Source organism: Chanodichthys erythropterus, chromosome 4 (genome assembly GCF_024489055.1).
Source record: "Chanodichthys erythropterus isolate Z2021 chromosome 4, ASM2448905v1, whole genome shotgun sequence".
Taxonomy (NCBI): domain Eukaryota; kingdom Metazoa; phylum Chordata; class Actinopteri; order Cypriniformes; family Xenocyprididae; genus Chanodichthys; species Chanodichthys erythropterus.
In genome coordinates, this window is record NC_090224.1 from 34714692 (window position 1) to 34726811 (window position 12120).

Below are 12120 nucleotides of genomic sequence, written 5' to 3' on the forward strand. Positions count from 1 at the left end.
CTTTCTCTTTTGTGTTCGGCTTCAGTCTTTCAGCCAGTGAGAGTCTCATGAGAGCTGGCAGTGAGCCACTCATTCTCAACTGATTCCCACAGGGAACATGCCCATTCTCTCTCACTCTGCATCCTCCACAGGCTTTCACATTGTATGAAGGCCCTGGACACAAGCCCTTTGCAGATCACCAATGATAAAGCCATCAATTGAGCTGAGAACTAAACAAACCCTCACGTCACTTCTTATTGGCCTCAGAGGGCGTGCTTGTATCTAAAATGATTCTATTCTTGCACACTGTCATGTGTGCATTGTTTCCTCAAGGTGTAGTCCTGATTGTTGACATTGTAGCTTGAAAACGTTGGAAAGGTCTTTCCTCATATCAGGTTTGTTATGAATCGAGTTCACCCCATACTCATTGTGTCTAATTAGGACTCAGGTTGCATGTTCAAGGGTGCATTGACCAACATGTTCTCCAGCCAAGTGTTACAAAACAACCTCAAGTGCTGAACAACAGAACAAAGTTCTGACCAAGGAAGTCTATAATACCTGGAGAAATATATCTGTTAGCATTCCCGTTAATCTCAAAGGCAGTTGAGTTGGCTAATGATGCTAGCCATGCTAACCAACCAAGCATTGGCACCTTAGTTCTGGCACGCTACCTATGAGTGATGTAAATCACCAGAAGTTGGCATTCATGGAACGGCTTCCTTTGCACAATCTATCTAAAACCATTTCCTTCATTTAATTAATGTAGGAAATTATGTAATAGAAGCCTGGTGTTGTCTGACTCAATGGGTCAATGAGCATTTTAACAGAGAAGCTCATACAGACTTTCCTAAAGAACATGTTAAACACCTTTGCTTATCTTACATTATATGACTAGGCCTTTCCCTTAGCATCCTGTCTTTGATTCGTGACAATTGTTATGTGGTATCTTTGCACACTGGCTACAGGAAGATACGCATGACTCAGACAGGGGCTCACGTTATGAAGAGACTTGGCTAGTATATGTTGTGGTAACTGTGGCCTCTATTTCAGAGAATCTCTGTGTGTATTTTTTCCACCACATTTTTAAATTTGTACTTTGTGTTAGCTTACCTCATGCCTCCATTACTTATGCACAGTCACGCTATAGCAGTGTTACCTCGGTCTTACTGCTGATCTAACTTTTTTAAATGTGTATATGGGTTTTATTGTGTTTGTGTTTTTGCACGATCCATTCAAAAGAAAGTTTTGACACTTCAGAGTTTGTATCTCTCAGTGCACTTATTGTTCAAGGGCATACTGCCCCTGTCGGGAGAAGGCCTTTCCTGCATACGCATTTCTTCACAAAGCTTTCTTCCTATTCATCAATGCATCTCTGTCCCAACAATGACAGATCGGCCTTTAATTGTCATTCACGGCTTCTGCTTCACAATGCAGTTCACTTTCTCCCCATCATGCAGTCATTACCACTACTTCCTTTAGAGCGAGAAGCTTTTAGAAGCTTTGAAAGAAAGGTCAAACTTTTCAGATATTTTCCTCTTGCAGTTTTGTTTAAGTGCAAATGGTTCCACAAACAGATACCTTATAGGTAGAAGTCTAGTTATATCAAATACATTTTAAAAAAAAAATTAAAAATCATAAAATAGTTTGTTTAAACATACCGACGAGCCTGACACAGCAACAGTGGTGGTAGATTGGGGTGTGAATTTCTTTTTGACATAACCAGTGGCATATGGGGGAATCAAAATTTTGAATTTTCGTTAGTGACACAGAAATTACTCTCTTCGCCTTTGATAAGTTGTTTAACAAATAACTTTGGCTTTGCAGTGTGGTTCTGTCAGACTGCATTACTTCCAGTGACTTTTTCTGGTGGCCATGACCCAGTTGAAAAAAATGAGCAATCAAAGTCAATCAAAGCTATAAGCATTATTCCACAATCGCTCACACATTTTCGCAAGTGAACATAAGATATCAATGTAATCTTGCAGCAGACACACAAACATGTTTTTCCTCCAGGCTTTATGACTGTATAACCAGCCACCAATAGTCAATTGTCTCTAATAAGAATCATCCCATTTCTTATATAAACATTGATTTCTACAAATGATTTCCAGTCTGGCCTATGAGCTGCTGTGGCCAACTGACTGGCGTCTAGCTGTTCCCCTTCTGAGAGCAGAAAGGCTGCATGCCCACATCTGATAACGCAAATAGAAAATTTCTCTCACAATGCACCACTCTGCCACCCACTCATAAATGTTTTTCAGTGTGTCTGGTGTACGCATGGTGCTCGAGGTCCCAATAGATTTTGGACTCATTGTTTTTTATTAAGCACATATTGATCATTAACTCTGAGACTGAATGGAGAGTTCATACACACTGAACCCAGTGGCGAAGAGCCACTTTGAATTGAAACACTTTAACCATCACATGACAAACTCTCTGATCAGGAGGGGGAATCTGTACCCCCTAATTGTACTTTTGTTTAATATATGAAAGTAATAATGAAAGTAATATGTTAAAATGGTCAAATATATAATGATAATAATAATAATAATAACTGATATAACACTGACAAACCCATAGAGATGAACAATAAGTTTATAATATAGTCTGAACAACAGTGGCACCCTGACAACCGCAAAAGTCATTGTATAATTTGCACATTGACTTTCACAATTGAAATTTGGTGAGATTCGACATTAAGTAAATACATCTTGATAAGAAACATGAGTCTGTTTGGCGTAAGTTAAGCTTTTAATGTTTTTCACTTGGCTTCCTTGACACAAGGATACGATAAGAGCTGTTTAACTTAGACAGCTCCCTCTTTGTGTCTGTAGGTCACCACTCACCACTCTTTAACTGTGGCCGTGGGTCCATTGTGAATCAGACTGAATTTATTTCTATTTAATTAACTACGCACAGACCACAGACTAGTGGTTTCCTCCCTTCCCTCTTTCTTTCAGTCTCTCATAGTTACTGTTGTACCAGGAGGTTGAAGTAAAGAGAGTTACAGTAGATAAAACATTCTGTATTACATATAGTCCAAGCCTCAGTTTATCAAGTTTGTGGCATTAAACCTGTGAAAATCTTCAGTTTTGTTTGAAGCACTTCAGAACATGTTAGCTGGATGATCAGAAATCCTTTATTGCTGAAGAGTGAGAAAGAGCAAGAAAAGAGTGAGGAGAGTTTCAGCATACCAGGCCTCTCTCATGGTGATGACATGGGCGGTAGAACAACGGTGTGCTGGCATGACACAGGCTCTCAGCCAACATCATTGGGCACAGACAGAAGGCTTTTCACTAACATATCACTAAAAGTTGAGTTGTTTACTTACTTTTTAATTAGTCTTCCCATTAACGCAATCGTTGTGTTCATTCAAGCGATTCGAGAAAGTGCACGAAAACGAGGCGGGATTTATCACACGAACCAGTCATATCCAATCAATTACCAACCGATCATATCCAATCATAGCGCGATGGAGGCATTGCCTCCTCACGTCACTTTCCCCCTTTCATTCTCAATACTTTATAAAAACAAATGACTTTTACACTTTTTAATGTTACATTTTGTAATATTTGCATTGTTTTATTTTTGTAATATCGATTATTTTCTCATCCATTTTTTTTTAGGAGACACTGTAGTAAACTTATGCAGACATACACACACACCCTGACAGAAATAGATACAGCACGCGTCGTCCGTATGTGAACATGCATGCCCATATGATGAAATATGATCACCAGGACTTGGCTTTTTCCAGACATTCTAAGTGTATTTGACCTTGTGGTCAGAGCAGATCTGAAAACATCACAAGCAGTTTCAAGGAGGAATGTGCGCACATGTCTGTGTGTGTACCCTAGGTTCACAGATTTTCTCCACCCAGTCTCAAACCCCTGGATCAAATTGGCTAAGCAAGTTTCTTTTACCATCCCCAACTCAAGCACCTGTGAGAAAACCCTACAAACTCCCAAAGTCCTTTATTTTTGCAGGTGTAAAAAGTGTCTACGACCTTTAATTCCGTTAATGCTAATTCATCTGAAAGGATAAATAGATTAAAGACAGAGATGTCTGACCGCATGTAAATAAGCTTATGTTGTACACAAACTTATGTCTAAAAACCACAACATGATGTTCCTTTGAACGTTAAGACGTTGTAGAAGTTTTTGAAGGTTGAGGAATAAGTGGTTTTTCTGTCAAAGAAAAACAAAGAGGCCCTGAGGGTAGATCGAGGAACATTGTTTTTCAAAACGTGCTCATTCCCAGTGCTGGTATGATCTTACATATTAAAGGTTTGGTTTATTATATATATGTGTATGTGTGTGTTAGAAAGAATCAGTCACCACGGCTGCAGTCTCGTCTCTCTCCAACCACAAAAAACCCATACGCCCCCTTCTCCCTTTCGCTCCAAACACCATTCCAGAAATTTGGGTGGTCGGCGTAAGCTAAGCTTTGTTTTTCTTGCTATTCACACATTTTACAATCCTTCAAGGGGAACTTTTCAAAGCTCCCACCACAACTTTGAGTCTGATGTTTAGTTTGCTTTGATTTGAAAATATGTATTTATTTTTCCCGCCGTTGGCTAGTTGATGACAGCTGACGTGTGTTTTGCAGGACGTGTGACATTTAAATGAGTTGGCCATTTCGGGCTGAGGTCCCAGCCTGGCATCTATCCCTTTCCTTAAAGAAAAAAATAGACTGGTTTAGATGCAAACTAATGTGCATGTAATTTGTTGTCCATTTCTATACCAAGGAAAACCTTCCTCAGCATAAGTCTTCAGGCTTTTGCTTTAACCACAAAAAGTGTCTCCATTATAGTTATCTTGTAAAGCAAAAAGGCAAACTGTTATGAAAATGTTTTATTAGAACCACAAGTGAACCTGAAAAATCCACATAATCTGTCTAAACAATGTCAACATACTATCTCTCTTCCATACCCTAGAGATTCGTCTACCTAGAAAGCCTCATAGTCTCATTCCCAATGCAAGCTGTTCCAAATAGGTAACAACATCATGCTACCTCCTAAGACAGCTTGTTTAAGATAAATCCTTAAGCACAAATTATACTTTGGTTTTTATAGATACTCTAGGGTAAGCGTATAGTGCACATTATTTGTGTATTTGCGATTTATTAAAGTATTGTTTTTAGCTAACATCAAACATTATTTGTGTAGAGATGTCACCTATGTAGATTGTTTCAATCCGGTTTCATGATTGTAAGGATGTAAATGTAAATGTAGGAAGCAAGACAGCTCAGGTTTGGAAAATGACTTCAACAAATCACACAAAGGTCTCACTGAAAATGCACCTATCACAGTTGTTCTTGTTAAAACCCAACAGTACCCTTTACAAATGAGTTTGAATCCCTCAATAAAACTATAAAACCAAAGAAACATGGAATGCTAGACTTTGATGGGTTTGGTGTTGATTATAAGGTCTTATCTGTGCTTAATTAGTTCTCTGAAGATCTACCTACAGTATTGTTTGCATAAAAGCTCTGCTTAATGCCATTTGGCTGTATTGTCTTTAGCTGTAAGCTACTTTGCACTGACAATAGCACTGAACCCGAGCAAAAGGGAAGGGAAGCTTCTTTCGCTATTGTGCTGCTTCGCGTAAATTACTTAATTAGCAAACACGCAATCTGTCACTTTAAGACAATGTGTATTGGATACACAGTACATTATGTGTGCTCTGTGAGATTTTGTGTACACGGCTCTTGTAGTAGCAGCACTTTAAGCTAATGCTTTGTTTAGAAGATTAGATAAAGGCTAGAAGAACTTCCTAGTTTGTCTGTTGGTAACAATTCATTTCATCAGTTTTTTAGTCATCCTGTTCCATTAACATATAATGCTGCTCAGTTTTAAGGCTTTTTGCACTTAATTTTCATGCTTTTTACACTGCAATCAGTATTTTTTTTTTTTTTTTTTTTTGAATTTTTACAATAAAAATATCTAAAAATCTTTAAAACAAGATCAGTTTACTTGAGAAGCAATATTTAGTTTTCGGACCCGTTTTCAAAGAATATATCTTAAGTTTATTTGTCCAACTCCACTGGCATTTTTTGAATCATTCTTTTATATTTTAATATGCTTTAAAATAAGAAAAGAAAATCGCCAATTTACAAAAAAAACAAAACGACCACATTAAAAAAATAATAATAATACTGATTTTGCAGTGTATTTTTTACTATATATTACGCTTCATGAGTAATGTGAAACATCCCTGCCCTCTCAGGTAAGTGTGTATCATGACACGCCCTATGGGGTCTGTGTGTGTTTTTTGCGTAGTCATGCTGCCCTCGATGGTGTTGCATAAATCGACAGTGCAGCCGTACCAACGTGGGTTCTACTGCGCGGACGACAGTATCCGCTACGCCTATAAAAGCAGCACTGTGCCGTCTTCTGTGCTGACAGCCGTGGGCCTCCTTCTGCCCATTGCCAGCGTAAGTGCCCCACAGAGGGGCCTCAGACAGGGGACATGGGGCCAGGCGAGTGGGGCGACTGCATGGGAAATCAAGTCTTTTGAGAGAATCATTATAGTTTATAGCTGTTATGTAGCAGAAACTGCTAGTGCATTGTACCAATCATAGGCATTAACTATATGTAGCCGTTCACTCTCTCAGAAACTGAGCTACCATGTCAGACCCCCCTCCCCTGCCTGGTATTTCCCATAATCCTTGGTTGCCGTGTGCTGTGCTGTGCTGTGCCGCTACCTGCGTGTGTCTTTCTGTGACTGACCTTAAACCTCTCTCTCTTTCTCTCTCTCCCCCCTTCTGTCTCTCTCTCTCTCTATGTGTGTGTGTGTGTGTGTGTGTGTGTGTGTATGTGTGTGTTTCGCTGTAGCTGGCCTGCCTTTCCTGATAATTGAAACTAGCACAATCAAGCCGTACCATCGCGGGTTTTACTGCAGTGACCAGTCCATCCAGTACCCGTATAAAAACGGGGACACCATAAGCGATGCCGTGCTCTGTGCCGCTGGCATACTAATTGCCATCCTCTCTGTAAGTTATTCTCTTATATATATTCATATAAATCTACCACTGATTCATATAAACTTCCCATCTACATCCCTCATCCCCTACTAGATAAGTAGAATAACTGTAGAAATAAACGGTGACTTTATACCAAATAATCCTACCCATAATCCTCTTTAAATCCATTAACCAGTCCACCCCATCCCATCTACTCATTTAAAATATTTGAATAACTCAACATCAAGGGATTCATCATGGTCAGGGCTATCTCTATCTCTCTTTCTGTCTCGTTCTCTCTTTTTTTTTTTTTTTTTCTGTTCCGTCTTCTTTTGTCTGCATGTTTTGTGATGCATTGCTCTTTTTGTGTTTGACTTTTTTCTTAGAAAAGTAATTCTCAAAAACAGCAATGCGAAAATACTGTTAACAATGTTTAAAAGCAATAATACATCCCTTATGAAAAAGAAATACACTTTAGCATACCTTAAAAAAAAAAAAGTGCTTATTATGGAAAAATTTAGTTTTTTGTTTGTTTTTTTTTAAAATATACTTTTAAGATTTGAAGTACACTACATGTTGTTTTGTTCAATACAATTAAGTGCACTTCTTTTTCACAAGGGAAGAGTTTAAAAAGTTCATCAATTTATATAAGAAATTTACCATTTTAATTACAAAACAATTGAGTCATTTTAAATATATTTTTAAATATTAAAAAACATATTTTGCCTAATAAAATTGTCTAGAAAAAATGATTTTTTTCACATTTTGACTGACAATAACAATTTTGATAAATTAAAATTTTTGAAAAATGACTTTTGTTTTTTAAATACATTTTCCTAAAGTGTCACTGGCATAATGGAAAAGGAAAATTTTTATTGCTGTAAACCCGTCCAGACATTTTACCTTGAAGTTTACTATTGTAATGAGGATTTGGTTGGAAATATGCTAAATTGTTATGAAAATAATATCAAAATGCAAAAATAAATAAAGAATATTTATATTTATCTTATTTTGTCATATTTATAGATTTTTTCTTGGAAAAATGAGCAGGATATGTTCTTGGCCCTATCCTTTAGTGAATTTAATTTGAACTCCACAAAATGAGTAAAATAAAGCTCAATAAAATGAAAAACTTGCTTAAAAGCCTCACAAAATTCAGTGTAGATCCATCTGGATAAGAGAATAAACTACCCTACAGCTGCTGAGGTGTTGAATTAGTAGACATCCACAGCTTTTGTGACAGCTGGCGACGGGTTAACCTCTAACAAACGAACCTAATCACCTGCAGGACACATGTTAGACGAAGAACAAGAAAGAATACAATGTCAAACCAGATAACACAATTATTTTTAGCTCTTGTGAAATTTCAAAACACTGTCTCAAAACTAAAATTCAACATGCCAGACAAGCCCCATGTGGAATAAAGTGGTGGAGATGAGGAAAGTGGTCTTGAAGTACGAGCCCCTGAACACTGGCATAAAACCAAACCATGACTCCATGGAGATCCCATATGGAGACATGCGTGCCTCGCTGTCTGGAGTAGACATGTTCCCATGCTCAGCAATTCTCCTGATTAAAACAAGGACTGTGTGCACACAGACACACACACACACACACATTATATATATTTATATATATATATATATATATATATATTGTTGGCACCCTTCACACAGCTGTAGTTAATTAGCAGTGTCTAGTCCTAGTTTGGTTAGGCCTCAGGGAAGGCAGCCCCACTCTTCATTACCAACACAACAGCGTTCCACAACGGTTTGAAGAGAGAATAGAGGGAACAAGAGAGAGAGATAGTAAATATCTCATTAAGGCATGGTTTATGTACTTCATAGCCCACGCCTCTCTGCTCTAATTTATGTCCTACTGGTTTCAAATGGTGCAGACCTCCGTTTTAAAATCCCATGCTCTAACTGCTCATATGAAAGCCATAACCTTTAGAAACATAATATGTTCCATATCATTAAAATATCACCAGCAATGGGCAGGCCATGCTCAGTCATAAATCATGTTACTCGTTTTGTCGTTCCCTCCTTTCTTTTACTCATTTCTTCTTGCTTTTTGGGATAAATGTGCTTTCCTAACTGATAGCTCACTTGCATGTTCCTCTAACCTCACCCTGCATGCCCATGACCTGACCACTGAAATCTTGTGATATTATACAGTGACATGTTTGTGGTAGTGTTGTCAAAAGTACCGACTTTGGTACCAAGTTGGTACTGAAATGTAAAAAAATGTGAGGATACCAGCATTTCCCTCTAGCATTTTGAGTGGATTCTGGAACACCTCTGATTGGCCATTGTGTTCATGCACTCAACAGATATGCCTGTGATTGGCTACAGTGATCAACGCTTCAAAAACGTTGTAAATAGACATATTTGACTTCACCGAGCGCTTATACAGATACACGGGAACAATTGAAAGCAGGTGTCTATCAGCGGATCTAATATATCTGCTGATAGACTGATCCACTGATAGACGCCTGCTTTCAAACGCTCCAACAGCGCTCAAAATGCTAGGGGGAAAATGCTGCTATCGTCACATTTTTCAAATGACAGTAATGACTTGGTACCAAAGTCTGTACATTTGACAACACTAGTTTGCGGTGTGACTTCACAAATTCACCATCATTTTATAATGTTAATAGCTCTGTTCCAAAACCTAGTGAACCGCCTCACTTTCTAGTGCCTATATAGGTATCCTAACCATCATGGAACCTGATAAGTGAGCGATTTGCAACACTATACATAGGCAGCAACTCTGAGCATCACAAAATTGTCCCGAATCATTGTCAGTTGATTTTAATAGAGTTTGTCATTAGCATGTTGCTAAGCTAAAAGTTTTGATGCTCTAATAAGCATAAAAATACATAAACACACAAATGTTGTTTTTTTAAATTATACTGAATAATTTTATTGATAGATTTGAGTATTGATAAAAATATATTTATAATCGATATCTCTGCTCATCTACCATCTTGGAGTAATTTTTTTCCACTGATCTTTACACAATCCATTATTGGATTGGCTTTTCATGAAGGATACATGTGATGGTCTCTTCACTAGGTTTTGGAACAGAAACCATGTGTAGTGTTAATCTCAGCTGTCAGTAATTCTTTTTTCATTGTAAATGAACCGTTCTCTAGATTGTGATTGGCGAATGCTACAGGATCCATTACCTGAACCAGGGCTCCAAATCTTTCGTGGGAAACCCATATGTCTCCACACTTTACAGACAAGTGGGTGTGTTCATCTTCGGCTGTGCCGTCAGCCAATCATTCACAGACATCGCCAAGGTCTCTGTTGGCCGGATGAGGCCGCACTTTCTAGACGTTTGTCAGCCTGACTACTCTAGCATCAACTGCTCTCTGGGATATATTACTCAATACGTATGCCGTGGAGATGCCAGCAAAGTACAAGAGGCCAGGTGAGATATATTCAGCACTCACATGATGCACATGGGCTTACAACTATATAGCACTTTTAATATTACTGTTCCCTTGCTTTTGATGAAAAATTCTGCTAAAGCAAGAAATGTCATATATTGTACATTTCTATTTTAAAAAAAAATGCTCTTTTGAATAAATCCTTAAAAAAAAAAAAAAAAAAAAAAAAAAAAAAGATCTCAGTTTCCTAAAAAATATTAAGCTGTTTTCAACGTTGATAATATTAAATGTTTCTTAAGCAGCAAATCAGCATATTACAATGATTTCTATGACACTGATGACTGGAGTAATGGCTGCTGAAAATTTGGCTTTGCCATCACAGTAGTGCTGTCAAATCGATTAATCAAATCGATTAATCGCGATTAACCAGATCTAATATAAAAGTTTGTGTTTATGTATATATATATATATATATATATATATATATATATATATATATATATATATATATATATATATATATATATATATACACATAAACACAGACTTTTATATTAGATCTGGTTAATCGTGATTAATCGATTTGACAGCCTACTTCACAGGAATAAATTGTGTTTTAAAATATATTAAAATAGAAAATGGTTTTAAAATACTAATTTACTGTATTTTTGATCAAATAAATTCAGCCTTGCTAAGCATAAGAGAATTTTATTTGCAATATATACTCATGGATGGAAACTTACCAAATAAATAAATGTGATGCATTTATGTATTTATTTTAAAATTAAAATGAGCATTTTGATTAAATGCTCTTTTTTTCCCCCCTCCCTTTATAGGAAATCCTTCTTTTCTGGACATGCTTCATTTTCAATGTATACCATGCTGTACCTGTCTGTAAGTACATGCTCTGTGTGGTGCTCTTACTCTGTCATAGTTCTGTTGATTTACTAAAAAGCCGTTCATTCATGACTGTTATGTCTAGTATGAAACAGGGACCCTCTATCGCCCCTCACCCTCCTCTGTGTGACTTTGAAATGTGGGTCACTCTTATTTTCCTTGTTCATCCCCCGGATGGACACACTCCACCTGTTTTTATTTGTGCAGCTGTATAGACTTCCTTTCTCTCTGAAGTTTTCCTTTATTTCTCTCTCATTCCTTATGCTTTATTTTTATTCTCTTTTTGAATGGGTCACACACTTTTTTGGTCCTAATTATGCAGAATCCCCAATATAGCTTTACATACACACAAAGCCAGATTTCACTCAGCCTCCCAGAGTCTCTCACTGTATGTAAAGCCTCTTTCAAAGGCATCAAACTTTCTCCCTTTCACACGCAAGGCCCCACACTATTATCTCCTCCTTTCTTCCTGCATCTTAATCATCAGCATCTCCATGGGCCCCTCCACCTTTCACTCTTTCAGATGGTGGGAGGTGGAGCCGCTCTGCTAATGGAGGTGGCCAGATGTTCATTCTCAGTGTTTTGAGAGATTATTTGAGAATAGGCAAAAATGGAATTAGGAGGGTGATAGAGAATATGTGTGTTGAGGCCTAAAGTCTGTTAAAACTCATGCAGGGTTCGTTCTAATTCTCTCAAAACAGCCATTAAATTAATGTGTGATTTTGACAGCTGGGCCTGAAGCCCGAAACACTGACCTGAACGCTTCCTATACAAGAGGAAACAGTACCTTAAGAACCAGACCCCAGACAGGTACTGTTGAGTGTTTTGTGACTAAAGCAATCAGTTTTTACACATAAACCCGATGCATTTTAAACTATCACGAT

The 12120-nt window shown here is 37.6% G+C and overlaps 1 protein-coding gene across 2 annotated transcripts in view; it reads left to right on the forward strand.

Moving 5' to 3' along the window:
* Window positions 1–12120, forward strand: part of plpp3 (phospholipid phosphatase 3) — a 42682-nt gene that overhangs the window by 13781 nt on the left and 16781 nt on the right. Inside the window, exons 2-4 of one of the 2 annotated variants that reach the window (XM_067384818.1) lie at window positions 6260–6414; window positions 10100–10380; window positions 11176–11233. In XM_067384818.1, the coding sequence (XP_067240919.1) occupies window positions 6260–6414; window positions 10100–10380; window positions 11176–11233 (494 nt within the window). Of the gene's footprint in view, window positions 1–6259; window positions 6415–6814; window positions 6973–10099; window positions 10381–11175; window positions 11234–12120 lie in introns of both variants that reach the window. The other variant, XM_067384817.1, reaches the window with a different exon arrangement.